Genomic DNA, 19,006 nt, shown 5'->3' on the forward strand with positions numbered 1-19,006 from the left:
TTTACTAATGAAATATTATAACTAATGAAATATGGAACCACATTTTCATTCTGTTGGTAGGGGGAAGTAAATTGCTGCTGTACCACTACAGCCACATTGAGGTCAAGTGTATCAAATGCTTATTTAAAATGTCTAGTTTTTCAAGATCAGCCCAGGTAAGTTGTTTATTATGGCTTACTGTCATACTCATCAAATGCCAAAAATATATTACGCTGTCAGCCGATGCTTCTTTTATGGAAAACGTGATCTTTGTGCGCTAACAAGCGTATAATGTGTATAATGTCTGCACTTACGTGCATGGATCTGTTAAATTAGCATTAGAAATTAAATCTATTGTAGTGAAGCTTTGATAAGCTTTGAAAATTTGTGAATGTAGATGAGTGTGCTAAATGTGTACTAATGCATTAGTTGACCGGTGACAAGTGGATAACGTTACTTCACCCGGCAATATATATATATATATATATATATATATATATATATATATATATATATATATATATATATATATATATATATATAACGTTATATATATAAATATGACACTTTTCACCTTCATCTTGTTCCAAATCTGTATGATATAACTTATTCTGTGGAACACAAAAGGAAATGTGAAGCGGGATATTATGGATGCCCCAGTCACCATTCACTTTCATTGCATCTTGTTTTATTGCATGAAACTGAATGTTGACTGATCTGTCATCTGATTCAAATCTTCATTACATTTTACTTCAACTATTAAGTTAGTTATTGCGAATCAATTGTGTTCGGTCGTCGAAAAAACCTGCTTGCATTTTATAAACTGCTTTCTCTTTTTCCCCATAAGCAATGGGCGACCTTTGCAAGATCCTGGTTACTAATAGACGCTAGGATGCAGCCTCCTGGAAAGATCGCCTCTATGTGTTCAGTGCGTCTTCAAGGAAAGCATAAACCCATTTACCATCCACTGAGTGAGTCTTTCTATTCATCTCCCACCTCATCGAGTCATTGTTATGAATTGACTGGCAATGTGAAGTAGGCGAATGGCCACAAGATGGAAGTAAACGACCACTGTTCTATGTAACCAAAGCAAGAAGTCCAATATTTGTATATGTAAACAAATAGCCTTTATTTTAGTTGACGTTGTCCCATTATGTGTGCCATGCTGTTTCTGTATACTGTAAATGGGATATTGCACATTGTATTTTGTTTATGTTAAGGACTTCTGTCTTTAAAAAAAAAAAAAGTACAGAACATCTCTAATGGTAATTTATGTAACACCTAACATGAAAGGCTTAATCTTTAATAAAAACGTTTAAAAATTGCAAGAGTAAACATGCTGCAAAATTATTCCCCAAAGCTGTAATCAGGATTTATTTGTATAAATTCCTGACAGGCGTTACAGTTCTTCCCTTGATCTGAATGTGAAAAGCTGTTAGTGTGGCAGCTAATTCCAGAGAGATGTCATGACTTCTGACTCCGACAGGTTCTGGGATTGATCCATTAGTGTGGAGCCGCACGCTGTATGTGCCTGCAGCTCACTCACAGACCCTGCTGATGCGGCCTCCTTCCTGAGACATGCTGGGAGTTTTTAATGAAACTCTCACTCTCTGAGAGATGAATGAGCATAACAGGCCAAGAGATGAAAATTCAGGGCTGTGCAGTTATTCTGCCAGGCAGCAAAATCAGAAAACGCAATGGCCGTGTTTTCATTTACTAGGTTTGAAGGAATAGATATTTTTGGCTAGGACTTTTTTTAGTTGTTCAGTTAAACCGGTGTGTAAATGTTTAATCATACAACATGAATGTTCACATTCAGAGAGAAATTATGACACACACAGTCATCAACATTTGAAGTAGATCAAAAAAGTTTATCAAAGTTGTCCTGAGACAAGAACACATTTTGGTTTTATGACAACTTTGATGAAAGGTTTTGATCCACTTCAATGTTGTTGTATACACACACACACACACACACACTATTAATTAACTACAACATTTTAATCATAATAATTTAATATTTATATATTATATAATTAATTATACAATAATTTTAGTTAACAATAATAATAGTAAAAATTAGTATTAAAATTAGTAGTAGTAGTATTATTACAACAGTGGAATATCTCAAGTTTTTTCCCTAGTAATTGTTCAAGAAAAAATACAGAATAAAGAAATTAAGAACATTGGATGATTAATAATGGTCTGTACACTGTATTTATTATTATTAATTACAAAATGTATAATATGTATTTTGTGATCATTTTTATATTGAATGTTGTATATAAACATATACTGTATGTGTATTGTTTGTTTGATATATACATAAGTATAATACATAATACATTTTGTAATAAAAATATATATATTATTAATTTATGTATATCATTAGATTACATGTTAAAATTATTCTTATTATTATTATTACTTCTGCAAAGTAATTGTTGAAGAAAATGGTCATAAAATGCAGAATTAAAAATCAATAGATTAAGAGGAGTAGATTTGTTTTTATTATGTTTTTTTTTTTTGCCAATTTATATTATATTTAAATTTGCAAATTAAATTTGCCTATATATATATATATATATATATATCCCTCAGCAGGGAGTAATGTTAAGAGTTCAAGCAGAATGTGCAACTTTATCATGAACATATATACATGTCTTGTTCCCAGGTGATATTGGAGACCATGTGGTGGTCATGAACACCAGACACATCGCCTTCTCCGGAAATAAATGGGAACAGAAAGTGTATTCGTCTCACACTGGGTAAACAGCTCTCTCCTTCCACATTCTCTCTCAACTGAGAACAGAGAACATGCTTTTTATAATCTTTCATTTATGCCCTGCTCTCGGCTGTGTTTCCTATGTGCTGACAAAGAGCAAAAAACCAAAAAGGAAATCTAAGATCTGAACCACATGATTTACAATATGCATGGTGCATGTAATAGAAACAATATGCCGCTTTCCAGAATGTTTAGAATGTGACTTATAGGTCTGATTTGAAAAACTAAAGACCAGCTTTTTCATCCCACAGCTACCCTGGATCATTCAAACAGCTCACCGCAGCCCAAATGCACAAAAAAGACCCAACAGCTGTGAGTATCCTTCTCTAAATTGGGCTTTTGAACCAGACATTTCTCTGTGACAAATTCAATTTTGCAGTGATTTCTACAATAACCACGTCTCCACGTCACTCACAACCCTGCCACCGGTACAAACCTGTTCATAATTTGAGTCAAATTGCCTTGCACCTTGGAGGGAGGAGAAAACTGACTTCATTTATTAATTTATGTAAATGATGCCCAAGTGTTTTTTTAATTATTTCAGATAGTGGCAGTTGCAGAGCAGAATATTCCCTCACAATCAGCATGCCACACATTTGAAAAATAAATGCAGCGCAGACCCCATATTGCCCAGTTCTCCATCATTCATTCAGTGCTTTTCCAGTCTGTCCTTCACCGAACTAAGAAACTGTTTTCTCTCTCAGCGTCAGAAAGATTTTAAAGTGCTCTTTCAAGGCTCAAACACCCTGACATTATTAAAACAGCAGTCTTTCCAAGCATGTCTGCTTCCAATATACACCCCTACAAGTGTCACCTGTCGCGGATGCGCCCGGATTGAAAACCCCCCTCTCTGTCTCTCGCGCAGCCTGTGCTGTGAATCACACCCTCGGCTTTTTGGAGAATTACAAATACCAGGCAGCACAGATAATAGAAACCGCTTTAAGTCTTCTCGTTATATTCTTGTGTTGGGTTAGGATGGCATTCGATGAAGCGGAAGTGCTATAGATATGGAATATATTAAAGGAAGAATCATTTTTGTGTGTGTGTGAGAGAGATGATATTCCATTACTCAGTTTACCCGGGGTTTAAAATGATAAATTCTAGTGTTTCTTTCTTTGTTCCACTTCATTTATAGTGCGATGCAGAGTGCATATCCTTACTCTCTCTACTGTTGTTCATCTCCTTAAAGTAACCTTGACCGTTACGTTCCACAGTGACAGTCAGAGCCCATCCATAGTCGAGGCACGCAAGCTGCTGACCCTGAATGCGTTTTCTTTTGTGGGATGCAACTGAAGAAGTATAGTAGCTCAGAAAAAGCCAGCTCAGATTCATCCCGTGCCGTCCTCCATCCCCTCCAGCGTTCTGCTCATTCTCTGTCATTAACAAGATGAATGCTTGACTTGGGCTGAGTTATTCCAGTCGAGGGGGGAATGGATCCGGGATAATTGTGGATAATGATCAGAGGGAGGTGACAGAGTGCTGAAGAGCGATCACCCCCTCAGACAGCTTTCATCCATCAAACATCTACCAGTCAGAGGAGAGAGAAACAATCCCTGATTAATGTTCAGATGAAAGAATGATGGGGTCGGGTTGGTGGTTTGTGGATGGTTGGATGACGGGTCAAAAATTCGACACTTGTGAATTCAGGTGTTGTGGTGTAAGCAAAGGGACTGAGATTTATAATTTAAATTGTTACTAGTTCGCTTAGTATATATTTGAATTTGAAATTTGATGGGGGCATGATTGGCTTTTACTTTTTGGTTGTGCAGAAATACACAACAGACACATTATCCATCCTTTTTATTCCACTGTGAATAATAATAATAAAACTATTACCAAAAAAAAAAAAGATTATTAATGTTAAATTCATGTTGACCTTTAATTATAAATTAATTTCAATAACTGTAAAAATAAATAAATAATAATAATCATTTATTGTATTTCATAGTATTAAATTTGACTGTGTTTTTGATCAGTAAAAAACATATTAAAAGTTAGGATAGGACAATATTTGGCTGAAAAACAACTATTTGAAAATAACATATTGAGAATTTTCTAAATATCTTCATGGAACATGATCTTTATTAATATCCTAATGATACCCATACAATTTATTGTTGTCTATTGCTACAAAATATATCCGTGCTATGTATGTGTGTGCGTGCATTGCTATAGTAACATGTATATTTACTTTATTTGTTTAGGTGTTATTTATTTATTTTGAGAACGAGCAGAAACCGCCAAGTTTCCTTTAGAGGGACATTGACTAAATTTGTGGCCAAATCTCTGGCCTGTTTTTTTTTACTCCACAGATCATTAAACTGGCTGTGTACGGGATGCTTCCCAAAAACCTCACCAGAAGGACCATGATGCAACGGCTTCACCTCTTCCCAGATGACGTAAGCTCTCGGTTGACGCTCTGATTTATGCTCGTTGATGCGCTGTCCAAAGCTTGACATGTTTGGAAAGGAGAAATGTGTCTGTTTGTTTGATGAATGTTTCAGCAGAGGATGGGATGTATCCGATTAAGAAGCTATATAATACAATACATCAGCTGCAGAAATAGTCAAATTACATAATGGTAATACCCTACTGTACAATCACGTCATAATTCATCCACCTGAATCCATTTGATAAATAAATGTTTGAACACAAAGTTTTTGGTTATATTATTATTTCTGGAAATCAGATTGTTTTGTGAGTTACAGAACCCGGGTGGAAGGTTAGACAGGATCCAGTGTCTGATCACAGTTCTGCAGTAACGTTTTGACACAGAAGTGTGTGTGCAATAATACAATAATACAAATCATTGTGTTCCATGTCAGGTTCTTTCTGAGGACATTCTGAAGAACCTGACAGAAGAGCTTCCTCAGCCCAGAGAGATTCCTCGCAAGCTCAGCGAGTACACACAGGAGGAGCGTGACGCTTTCCCCATGCTCTGGACCCCGTGAGTTTGTTTGTCCCTTTTTGAGGTCTTTCTCAGCCCCTTTGATCAGATTTTGAGCATAGCCGAGCTGTTGTCCTGTGCGGACGGTCTGTGAGGGAAAGGGGGGCTGGCAGCGTGCTCATAAAGAACTCATATTTAATATCCATCTTTGAAGCTGCACTTTTCTGCATGGCTGGTTTGCTGGTCCCCACACTGCAGACATCCAATCAGATTTATGAGAGCCGAGTCACCGGCTCCGAGGCCAGCCAATCACACGCTGCCTGTGAGGTCACAATGGGAAACTTTGCACACTCATTTTTTCTAGCTACTTTTCTGATAATAAAGTGGACTGGCAGTTTATTTCTTTAGAGTGGTGTTTTCCAGCTTTTTTGTGTGTTTTGGACCACCACAGCCCAATAAACAGGGTTCAAGTACCCCTTTATTGACACCAGTATTATTTTGGGGATCTTTCATTCAAGATTCAAGATTTTTATTCGTCACATACACAATTATATAGAGCATATATAACCAGCAGTGAAATGTGAGTCAGGTCCGCTCCATGGACAGTGCAATTATTAAAGAAAACAACACCGATGAAAATATACATAAATATAGCTATGAAAGAATGAAATAAAAGTAAACGATAAAAATATAAGAATAATATATAAAAAAGCTGTATATTGTAGAATTAAATATGGAACGCAAAATAATGTGCATGAACGTAAACTGTAGTCTTAAATATTAAGATACAAAGGGATGTACAAGAGGCATTTTATGTGTTGAAAACAAGAAAAGTATACTTTTATTCAGTAAGGATTCATTTTATTCATCAGTACAGTGGCATTAGATATTTATATTTTTCTGAGAGGTTTCTAGTTCAAATAAATGCAGTGTATTAGCATGATTTTTGAAGGATCGTGAGACACTGAAAACTGTATTGTTGGCTGCTTTGCCATTACAGAAGTAAATTACATTTTACATTTACATTTTATTACAATAGAAAAGAGATATTGTGAACTGTGATATTTAACAATATTGCAGTTTTTACTGCATATACTGTATGATCAAATAAATGCAGGCTTGAGCATAGATTGAGATATAGATTAAGTACCCTACTTGCCTCCTGAGATGATTTTTCTGCCTTGTTTAGTGGCACACATGAGATCATCCAAGACATTTCATATCACTTGAGATTGTTACCACTGCTGTTAAACGCCTCATAAACCCTTTACATATGTGCAGCTTGTCCCGCAACTACAGTGCAAAAATTTCCCATCCTGAGTATTTCATTGGCACAAATAATCTCCCCCTGACTTATATTACTTCTGGACTGAATAGACAAAAGTTGTGGCATAGAAGCACTTTTTTTCCCAAAATTTCTCCGCATCCCAACATTTTTAATGCAGGGTTTGTATTTGTTTTCCAAATTATAACATATTATTGACAAGGGCATTGCTCTTCCTGTGACCTTTAAATGAACCTTTCTGTGCATGGCACAGGTGACTGATGAATTCATTATAATCGATATCATACAAGTGCAGTCAGATGAATCTCAAGGTATGAAATGAAATGCCTTTATAGGTGCTGTAGAAGATATTGAGATTTGGGAGCTGCAGTACTACTGCGGGAGGTATAAAAAGATTCACGAGTCAGAAGTTGTGGTGCGGCCCGGGGCTTTCAGCTGTCTCGCTTCAGCTCAAGGAGATTTAGCCGCTCTCATATTCTGTAGATTTGATATTACTTTAGTGTTAAATCACTGAAGATTGAAAGGCAAGTGAGACGCTTCCTCAGTTGGATTTAAAGGTAAGCAGTGTTCCAGCATTTTTAAAGGCAGTTTGTTGTGCCAAAAAATGTACACAGAAAACTAATAAGTAGTTTTACTCCCTAAGGAAAAGCAGAGGGCTATTACTCTTCAAAGTGGCTTGTTATTTTCACCTGGCAAAGGATACGTGACGGCAGAATGTTCAACTATATATTCCCTTCTTGTTAGATACAGACATTTGGTTCATTAACTCTAGTAGTTTTCAGGAATAAATATTTGAAGAAAAATAAAGAAATCCATTTACTTTTTTAATAATAAGCTAAATCAGTTTGTTAAAATGGTGTTTACACATACTTAACAGCTATTCAGAGTCTTTTTCAAATTTGGCATAATGCAATAGGCCTATATACACTCATCGGCCACTTTAATAGGTACACCTGTTTAGTTGCTTGGTTACACAAATTGCTAATCAGCCAATCACATGACAGCAACTCAATGCATTTAGGCATCTAGATTTGGTGAAGAAGACTTGAAGTTTAAACAGAGCTTAAGAATGGAGAAGAAAGGGCATTTAAGTGACTTTGAACGTGGAATGGTTGTTGGTGCCAAACGGGCTGGTCTTAGTATTTCAGTATTAGTATTACTGCTGATCTACTGGGATTTTCATGCACAACCATCTCTAGGATTTACAGAGAATGGTCCGAAAAAGAGAGAATATCCAGTGAGCAGCAGTTGTGCAAAAATGCCTTGTTGATGTCAGGAGGAGAATGGGCAGACAGGTTAGAGATATTAGAAAGGCAACAGTAACTCAAATAACCACTTGTTACAACCAAGGTATGCAGAATACCATCTCTGAACACACAACACCTTGAACCCTGAAGCAGATGGGCTACAGCAGCAGAAGACCACACCGGGTGCCACTGCTGTCAGCTAAGAACAGGAAACAGAGGCTAAAATTTGCACAGACTCCCCAAAATTGGACAATAGAAGATAGTTAAAACATTGTCTGGTCTGATGAGTCTCGATTTCTGCTGCAATATTCAGATGGTAGGGTCAGAATTTGGCGTAAAGAACATTAATTCATCAATTGAGCATTGTTTAAACGCCACAGCCTACCTGAGTATTGTTGCTGACCATGTCCATCTCTTTATGACTACAGTGTGCCCATATTCTGATAATGCACCATGTCACAAAGCTCAAATCATCTCAGACTGGTTTCTTGAACATGACAATGAGTTCATTTTACTCAAATGGCCTCCACAGTCACCAGATCTCAATCCAATAGAGCCGCTTTGGGATGTGCTGGAACGGGAGATTCACATCATGGATGTGCAGCCGACAAATCTGCAGCATGCTATCATGTCAATATGGACCAAAATCTCTGAGGAATGTTTCCAACACCTTGTTGAATCAATGCCATGAAGAATTAAGGCAGTTCTAAAGGCAAAAGTGGGTCCAACCCAGTACTAGCGAGGTGTACCTAATAAAGTGGCCAGTGAGTGTATACTAAACATTAGTAATATAAAGTAGTATATATATTTATATAATACACATACATATTACACATTCTCACAATTAGATGAGTTGTGTTGTGGTTCATTCACTAAAAAGAACCAGCTCATAAGAATCAGCTGACCTTTGATGCTTTTGATTCTCTTAAAATGATTGACTCACAAGAATCAGTTGTTCAGGATTCTAAATACAGTAGATGATTTGGGTGCTTTCGATTCACTGAATTATCGCAACTCATAAGAATCAATTATTCAAAAATCAGACCACACTGGTTGCTTTATCGGATTTTGTCATTGATAATCACCGTTGTGCTATAAATTCAATTTCACTCTCATAGTAAATTTGGTCGTGAATGTTCCCAACCTTTATTACGTATATGGAAATTAACGCAAGTACTTGCATGATTATGTAAGTCATTCACAAATCCTCAGGATATACATTTACCAAAGCCAAGGCTTTATTGTCAGTGTTAGAATCTATGTCCAGTTATTTTTTTACACTAGAAAAGTCCTTTAAACCTCTGATGATAAAGCATAGTGTCATGTGACAGACTGGTTTTCTCTAACTTGAAGTTAAGTTCTAAGTTGTGCCTCAGATAGGGTCAAGTGTTGTTTCATATCATTTATCCCACATTGTGTTTTCTAGTTGATCCAGTCCAGGTTCTCCATATTCCTCTCAAACGAACACTGAGGCAACCAACAGTGTCTATTTCTATATTTTACCTTTCTACCTCTATGGCTGGTTTTGTTTGTTGTCCCTGTTGTATTATTTCACACAAGCCGATTCCTCCTGAGGCGCCACATGAAGCGTGTAATTAAAACATATCGGCGGGAAGGAGGCGACAATGTGATAATGAGACGGGCAGATCTCCTGTAATTAAATGTTTGTTTGGTAACATTTGATTGGCTGGTAAGCTGGCGAGTCAAAACAATTTTTTCCTCAACAGTCTGACCACAGCTGTAGTAAATATGAAATTAAAAAGATTGTAAATTTGACTTGCTTCAGCATTTATAAGGCATTAACTGCCTGGTAGTTTGATGTGTCCCTAGGCTCAGAGATTTTGAGAGGCATTGCTTTATTTAATGTGGCTGAACTACAGCTTTTCCCTTCTGTGCCAAGAGGTCTGAGAGTTTAACCTTATTTCACCCCTCAAGCGTCTCGCTCTCTCTCTCTCTCTCTGCATACACTATCTTTTATGATTATACAGCAATATGCAAATCTAAAAAAATTTTATCATGTCATTTACATTTCAGAATTAAATGCACAGCTGACGATGACTCGGCCGTTTGATTTAAGCGTCATGCTGCAGTTATTATTTAATGTGCTTGTAAATGCCCATTTACACAGAGAACAACAGCTATATAAAGTTTTTTTTTTTACATATAACAAACCAAGTATATTTTGGCCTTAAGGTATTTTAAAAGTTGAACCTTCTACTCGATAAGACATGGCATAATTAAACAATTTAAAAGCAGTGTTGATTTAGTGTGTGTAACAGTGGCTCTACATACACACAGAATTCAAGTCTAACATGATATTACCTGAAACATTGGCTCGATTCTTTTGCAGCCTTGTAAGTACCAGTATTTCCTTCTGGAAATGTAAATCCGCTTGGTTTCATTCTCTTGTAATAGAGTTGCTCTAATGAGAAACTTGGCTCCCAGCATGCAATTGGCTTTTTTAGAGTTCAGTCAACAGTGAGATGTCGTCTGAAAATAATGAAAGCTTCCATTATTGTTGCACTCTTGGAGATGATTTAACTGCTGAATTAGTAGGTGGCATGGTAATGGCTAGTTAACATTAATTACAAGGACTTTCAATGTTAAATGATACAATAAGTTCAGCATGAAACTTAGTTTCTAATTGATTATTGAACATCTCAGCTGATCTGTTCAAGGATGTGAACTTGTATGTATGTATGTATGTATGTATGTGTGTAACACGTCTTCTACCATAATCGTCAAAAAAACCTGATTGGTTCGTATCTGGCATCTGTGGAAATACATCACATTCAGACAAAGAATGCCTGCAGTCATCTGAAATACCAGTAGCTGACATTTAGAATGTATTTATTAACTCAATCAGCTCCTTGTTTGAATCCCAATCTCCGGATTTGCTGAATTGCCAGTTGTTATACCACAGTACAGCACAAATATGCCGTTTTGTATGTATGCCAGTGCCTCGACAGCACAAACGTGAGTCTGAGATTCCTCAGATCTTTATGTTTCTCAGACAGTGTTTACCATGTATTATTTAAAAACCCAGAAAAGCAGTTCTCTCAGGTCTGTCTCTAAATGATGGAAATGTTCAACGGTTCCGAGATGTTAGATCAGTCTTGCCTTATTTTTGTAAGTTACATTTTAATTAAATCTGTTGGATTTCATGTGATTCATGTAACTCTGAACTGATGGTGTCTTGAAAAGGCGCTTTTATTTACTCATCTTAGCTAATGTTTTAAAGTTTGCTATTAATTTTTAATGTAGTGTTTAATTTTTAAATAGAGTTATCAGTAAAAATGTCTAATAATCACTTGTGTATATGGATGTAGGACATGGAATTGGCAAATAATCAAATTAACACAAACTTTTTACATCATGTTAAACCTGAAGGCGGGCAGGCTAGTAGTTAAGAGTGTGAAAGTACCAGACGGAACCTATTTATAAAAGATCTTAAGTTATATATAGCCTAAATTCACAGACATATTCCTTTTTTTTCTCCATTATGATTCAAACTGCGAAATGCCCTTCAGTGTTGGACATGGTAATATCAGCAGTGATCAGATGCCATCATCCTGAGGCAGTGCTTACGATGGTGACAAGGTGACACTGTTGTCATGGTGATGGATGTGTCTCTGAGTGAGACCCTTAATGTGGGTCAGTGTCATTACTCTGTGGGCCCCTGTGCCCCTGACCCCTCTGTCCATATTTGGGTCTGTCTCTGGCTGGACAGTGACGGGTTATTGAATTTTTAACCTTGAGATGAAATTTCCTCAGTAGCAGATGGCATACCTACATGTGACATCATGGATGCACTACTGTTCAGCGGTTTGGGGTCAGTAAGATTTTTTCAACGTTTTTGGAAGTTTCTTTTACTCACCTAAGCTGCATTTATTTGATCACAAATACAGTGAAATTTGAGATATTGTGAAATATTATGAATCCAAAGCTCTGGCATGAAACTCTAGATGGTGCAGTCTGATAGGTCTAATTTAATCTGATATAATGACATTATCATATGGTGCAGCTGACTGTTTTTTTTTTTCTTTTTTTCTTTTTTCGAATTAGCAGCCAATGAGCTCGCTGCTCACCATTCAAATATTTGGCTACTACTTGCTGTAGCAGTTGCAGCACGTTTCAGCAACCCTCCACCTTCCCCAGCTCCACCTGTATAGATCTGCTGTAGACCCAATGGATTTGTGAATGCTATAGGGGTTTATATATATTTTTTTATATATATATATAGCATAGGTTATTTCCGAGAGTTGTCATGACCAAAATTAAAATTGTTTTCTTACGTTATGTTAATACATTTTAAAACGTAATTAATTACATTAATGTAAAGTCATTACTCCATTCTTCAGTGTCACATGATCCTTCAGAAATCATTCTAATATATTGATTTGGTGCTGAAGAAAAACATTTCTTCTTATTTTCAGTGTTCAAAACAGTTGTACTGCTTAAAACTTCAATTTAACATGTCCTTGGTGAATATAGTAATTTCTAAAAGAAAAACTGCCCCCAAACTTTTCAACAGCAATGTCATTTTTTACAGTTTCTATCTATAACACTGAAGTTTTAACTAATTGTCATAGAAATGAGATGAAGCACTATGGGATGTCACGTCAAATTATGTACTGCTGACTTTCTTAAATTGCTGTTACATGAAATAAGCACAGTATTTTGATATTTTATGCATACATTAAGGGTATAGTAATCTAAGCCAAAAAAAACGTTTTGATTCAAAATGTAATACCGGTGGAAACAGATCATTCAGTAATTTTCATTTTATTTCATTTTATATATTTTTTTGCTTCCAGATTCAAAGTTAGGGGTGGACCTGTGCAACCACCAGCTTTACAAAATTGCCAACCCTCGGTTAACTGTGATCATGTATTTGTTTACTACAGTTTGTTCAAATAAGTCTGGAAGGTTTCAATTCTGTTTCATTGGTCATTAGCAACCATTTCCATCTTAAGAAGGCACAATAATGTGCTTTAATATTGACTTCACTTTTCTGTCTATTGTATGTTCACAGGCCAGAAGACTACAGGATGAAATGACCATCATAAAGCAGTTTCCCAGATCTTCCATTTAAGTTTGCCCAGGAGTTTGAGACTTGGAAATGTTTGTCTATTTTTTTTTTTTTTTTTTTTTTGTTAATGTAAAATAAATTCTCTCAAAATTATAAAAATAAATTTGTCATTTAAGCATGAACATACACCTAATAGAGATCATTTCTGGATAATGTATATTTATCTAAACCTCAGCCAAGGCAGAGAATCAGTGGGACTGCATTTAGTCGTGACTGTGTAGTATTAGAGCTCTGATTCATTGGCCTTTGCTTGTCCTGCAGATGGCTTTAGCAGCCTCTCTGAAGCCTGATCCAGCTCTAATTCAACTGCTGCTTCAGTCTTAATTAACTTCATATGGCTCTATAAGCCCTTTCTGATGCTACTTTGGCCTGAAGTCTGCTTAACTCATTGTGTTAGGATGGAAACGAAACGCCCTTGTTAGTCACTGCTGCCTTTTGCGATGTTGGCACCGTCACGTTTCGTTTTTTTTTTAAGTAAAGGTAAAATTTAGTGGGCTTGTAAAATGTGATTTAATGAAGAAGGAACTTCAGAGCATGTTCCATTAGTTGAGCTCATTAACCAAACCTGGTTATTAAAATGAAAATCTGTTGTTTTTAATGTGAAATAAAAAATTTTTATCCATTTTGGGTGAGCAGTCAGCACACAAAACAGAAAACCACAAAAGCCAGACGAGACATCATCTCGAGTCATTGTTGCAGTACAGTTTTATTGGTTACAAAAACAAATTATAAAGTAAAAATAAATTACTTTGTAGATTCAAAGGTCTTGTGATGAGTCTTTCCACTGGCACCCGCTTTCGTTCTGAAAGGACGGTAGACCACAGGCCTAACTCTAACTCTTCAGGTCTCTTTCACAGTGAGCAGACCCATTGGAAACAGGAGCACAGAGACACGGAAGGATGCCATGCTGAGCTCTTCTTTTATACAAAAACACTTTGAGAGCTTTCACTGCATCCCCTGCATGACACTTCATCTTACAAGACCATATGTAGAGGACGTTCACATAAATGTGTGATAATATGGTTACGATCCCGACAAATGTGTGGGGTTACACAGGGTGTTACTGTGAAGTACTGTACCAGTGAAAAATGATGCCATTATGTTCGGTTCATTAATGCATTTTTAAGTGTGAGTGTTTAAGAATTCAGCTTCTCATAAATAACTGCTAGTGATAAGAACATCAAAAGCATCAACGGAGGTATTTTATTTTTTTCTCTAAACAAAATAACTTAATAGCCAGTTCCAGATAACTGCAAAACGCTGTAAACATCTGTGAAATTTGTAACATAGTAGATCACCAATTTGCACTTAAAAAAATACATAAACTGTACACACAGCCCCATTATCATTTACAAAAGATATGGAACACACAATTCAACTGCGCTGTGAAAATCATTTTGTTAATCAGCATTTTTGGTGTTTTCCAGTAATAATATCTTTCTTATATTATTTGTGGAACAAAATATTGGGATTTATTCGTATTACGTTTATTTTTCTTATAATTAGCAGATTTTTCAGCATAAATCTAGATCAAATTAAGTGAGGCTAATAAAGTGTGATTGACTAAATTAATGCAATATTTATTATTATTATTATTATATATCTTGGGAAAATTTGATGTAAATGTGACCCTGTGAACACAAAACCAGTCATAAGTAGAACAAGTATATTTGTAGCCATAGCCAACAATACATTGTATGGGTCAAAGTTATCGATTTTTTTATTTTATGCCAAAAATCATTAGGATATTCCATGAAGGTATTTTAGAGAAATTTCCTACCATAAATATATCAAACAAATTTTTGATTAGAAATATGCATCGCTAAGAACTTAATTTAGACAACTTTAAAGACGATTTTGCACCCTCAGATTCCAGATATTAAAATAGTTGTATCTCTGTCAAATATTGCCATATCCTAACAAACCATACATCAATGAAAAGCTTATTTATTCAGCTTTCAGATGATATTTAAATCTGTTTAAAAAACTGACCCTTATGACTGGTTTTGTGGTCCAGTGTCACATATGCATAGTAATAACCACAAATACATTGTATGGGTCAAAATTATAGATTTTTATTTTATGCCAAACACCATTAGGATATTAAGTAAAGATCTTGTTCCACGAAGATATTTTTTAAATTTCCTACAGTAAATATATATATATATATATATATATATATATATATATATATATATATATACATGCACACACATACATGTGTGTCTGCGTGTGTGTGTAATTTTATTTATTCATTTATCTATTTTAAGTTGTGATATTTCTACTGGACAACCAGACAAAAAATACTGTTTGGGAAATTTCTTTTTTTTTTTTTCTTTTTTTTTTTGCAGTCTTCATTCTTTGATCTTGCTTTGCATCTCATTGACTACATGCAGCCTCACAAAAGAGAGAAAAGTCACTTAACATTTTCTAATCTTCTCCACAAATCCACCCCCATAAGGATGCATATAGCAGGCACTTTTCGGATTTCCCTCAGTCCTATCCTGCAGGATATTCTGATGAAAAGTGTTTGTATGTGGATGGTCTGTTTGCTGGGGCTGGCCACCCGAGCTATTCGGCCTTCACTTGCACTTCTGACTCATTGACGCTGCCTTCTTCGGCCGTGCTGCGGGAGAAGCGACCAGTGCCAGGTGACCTCATCCCCACCGTGTCACCAGGGTGGGCGGGGCCGAACCTGGCGGCACGGGGGTCAGGATAGCTGGGTTGATAGTACTGAGGAGGGTAGGCATGGTAGCCACCGTAAGGGTCCTCTTCCTCCTCATCGTTGTTGTAGTTGGTGGCGGGGCCATAGTTTTGGTAGGGGTTGGAGGGTAACTGTTTTACTATGGGAACATGGGGGAATTAGATCGGTTGTCATCTTTTTCTGTCACCACCACCAAATGAGCAGGCGTTGAGTTAGTGAGAAAAGGAAAAAGCAAAGAGATAAAGGAAGAAAATGAAGTCAGAAGGGTAGAAGAGACTTGTTACTGAGATTAGCTTAGTTTAGACAAAGGGAAAGAGGTTTAGCATTAAAACTACACCATCTAGCTAAAAGAAAGTGAATGTTAATATTTCATTCAAACATTTACTATGGTGACAGATTCATTTTGGAGATCTCTTAAGGTGCATTGTAGCCACCAGCCAAGCAGCTGACATTAAGACGAACAGGAATGGTAACAGATGGCTTTCTCCGGGTATTATAGATTGATTTACAAATAAAAGTTATTTTATGGTTACAATGGTTCCATGAAGAACCTTTAACATCCATGGAACCATTTCCAATACAAAAAAAAGGTTCTTTATAGTTTTTACGCAATAAAAAAAATAAAACAAGTTTCTTTTAAGAATGGTTCACCAAAAAAAAACTTAAAATTGATTTTTTTTTGTGGCTGTGAAATCTTGCCTTTGGAACCTTTATTTTTAAAGGGGTCATCAGATGCCCATTTTCCACAAGTTGATATGATTCTTAAGTGTCGTAATGAAAAGTCTGTAACATAGTTTGGTTAAAATTTCTCAATAGCAGTGTAAAACAACACTTTTTTACCCTTTATAAACAGCTCTATTCAGAGCAAGCCATTTTGTAGCATTTTCTTTTAAATGTTAATGAGCTCTGCTGACCCCGCCCCTCACACCTTAGCCACCCTCAGAGAGACTGCTTACTTTGGTCCAGTCCAGTCTGTGCTGAAACACTACTGTCAATCAAACTATCATGGGAGGGGCCTGTCTGTGTGATGTCACAAAGACAGGCATCTGAGATCGCCTCAATTTGAGAGAGGGGCAAATATTTTATAAGATTAAAAAAAAACATTGGGTGGATTTTTTCTTCATTATATGGTGGTTGTGTACACACACTGTAAAAGTGCATGTAGCATTCGATGACCCCTTTAAGAGTGTGGGTTTAAAATTTCTCAACATTAATGCCAGAAAAGGTTGAAAACACTTTAGTTTGTCTAAAACTGAGGTATGCACAGAAGGGTTAAAAAGGCATGGGGCTCCAATGGTGGTGACATTTTGAGAGTTGAGGAACCAAGTACATGGATTATCGAGTTTGGGAATGTGTGGAAAAGACCCTCCCCAGACACAGTCTTTGGTTTTGGTCCATGGAAGGAGGTGGGATGAAGAAATGGAGGGGAGAGAGGAGAAGAGCAGGTGGCTCTCTACTGGTTCTCAGTAGTCATTCTCATACTGCGCTGGACCTTCACATGCAGGTGTGAGAAAGTGAGAGGAGAGAGACACTGCGGTAAGTGTGAGCTCGAAATAACCAACAGGATGCTCTCAGCAACACCTTGTCTGCAAGACTGTAATCTTTACATAGTGGCACTTCAAAAGGAGAGTCAAGGATTCTCAATAAGACATTAAAATCTGGTCAATACACATAAAACTTACATTCTCTCATTAGAAATGAAGTATTATCCCAGAGAATGAGGGCTGAATAAGTTACAGAGCAATTTGCAATACTATTAAGCTGGGTTGCAAGATTTTATGCTGACTGAAAAGCTTGAAGCTATAACCTTTATAGATCTTAAAAGTGTTGATGCAGTATTTCATCTATTGAATGGAATATTACACTGTCATTTAACGGCCTTACATGGCAGAAACCCCAGAGAACATTAGCGTTATTTTTTTCACAGTACAAAACTGCAATAATATTTGAGGCGTTGGGTAGAAAGCTTCGCTATGATCTGATACATCAATTATTTAAACGAGTGCTGTCCATTTCTGTCCAGCGATATTAAAATCTGTAATTCTGAAATCTTGTAAGCACACAGCCCACTCTTATGCTTTGATAGCATTTCGACTCCATGAGAAATTTATAAGTAGAATAATGGTTTGGGAAGGGCTAGTTTTAATTGGATGAAAATCTCTGAGTCAGACCACAAGCTTGTTTAAACCAATGAGTTTGCCATTCATTAACAGTTATGGAAATGCAATCTCAAGCGAGAATGTGCGAAGCACTTCGAAAGGCCATGGAGAATAACAGTATGGGAAATTGTGTGCATGTTGTATGTTCCCTCATCTGTTTTCTGTATGGTGATTATTATCATTGAAGCCTGAAGCAGACTTAAACCCACAGCTCAATGAGGACTCGTCAGGCACGCTGGTACCAGACTAACTTTATAATTGACTTTCAGATGTTCAGTATCCATGGTTACCTTGACAACTACATGCAGAGTTCATTCACTAACAGGGCATATGCATCTATTTTTGCCTAGCACTTGAATTTTTTCATTTTTTTTGTCTATCTATCTATCTATCTATCTTTCTGTCTATCTGTCTATCTGTCTGTCTGTCTGTGTCTGTTACATCCATCCCTCTTTTTTACGGTCATATCATATTGTATCATACCATAGCATATTGTATATCATAGCCATCCAATAATCTGTCTATTTTATAGAATCCATTCATCCACCCATCTGTCTATACTGTCCATCCATCTACTCACCCATCTGTTTATAGAATCCATCCATCCACCCATCTGTCTATAGAGTCCATCCATCTACTCACCTAACTGTTTATAGAGTCCATCCATCCACCCATCTGTCTATAGAGTCCATCCATCATCCATCCATCCACTCACCCATCTGTCTAGAATCCATCCATCCACCCATCTGTCTATAAAGTCCATCCATACACCCATCAGTCTATAGTATCCATCCATCCATCCATCCACCAGTCTGTAGTGTCCATCCATCCACCCATCTGTCTACAGAGTCCATCCATCCATCCACCC

The 19,006-nt window shown here is 36.6% G+C and overlaps 2 protein-coding genes across 6 annotated transcripts in view; one reads left to right on the plus strand and one right to left on the minus strand.

Annotated features, from left to right (window-relative positions):
- Nucleotides 1-20: 20 nt before the first annotated feature.
- Nucleotides 21-14,037, plus strand: mrpl13 (mitochondrial ribosomal protein L13). Its single transcript, XM_026284406.1, has 7 exons — nt 21-155; nt 827-950; nt 2,654-2,747; nt 3,016-3,076; nt 5,077-5,163; nt 5,590-5,711; nt 13,219-14,037. Exons 1-7 carry the CDS (start codon nt 129-131, stop codon nt 13,241-13,243), a joined length of 540 nt encoding a protein of 179 aa, XP_026140191.1. The 5' UTR covers nt 21-128; the 3' UTR covers nt 13,244-14,037.
- A 1,599-nt stretch (nt 14,038-15,636) lies between these two features.
- The window catches only part of LOC113116319 (collagen alpha-1(XIV) chain-like), a 109,499-nt gene continuing 106,129 nt past the window's right edge, over nt 15,637-19,006 (minus strand). For 4 of the 5 annotated variants that reach the window (XM_026284408.1, XM_026284407.1, XM_026284411.1 and 1 more), the window contains one exon: nt 15,637-16,118. In XM_026284408.1, coding sequence (XP_026140193.1) covers nt 15,847-16,118 — 272 coding nt within the window. In that variant the 3' untranslated portion in view covers nt 15,637-15,846. Of the gene's footprint in view, nt 16,119-16,701; nt 17,472-19,006 lie in introns of those variants that run through there. The other variant, XM_026284410.1, reaches the window with a different exon arrangement.

This window comes from Carassius auratus, chromosome 16 (genome assembly GCF_003368295.1).
Source record: "Carassius auratus strain Wakin chromosome 16, ASM336829v1, whole genome shotgun sequence".
Taxonomy (NCBI): domain Eukaryota; kingdom Metazoa; phylum Chordata; class Actinopteri; order Cypriniformes; family Cyprinidae; genus Carassius; species Carassius auratus.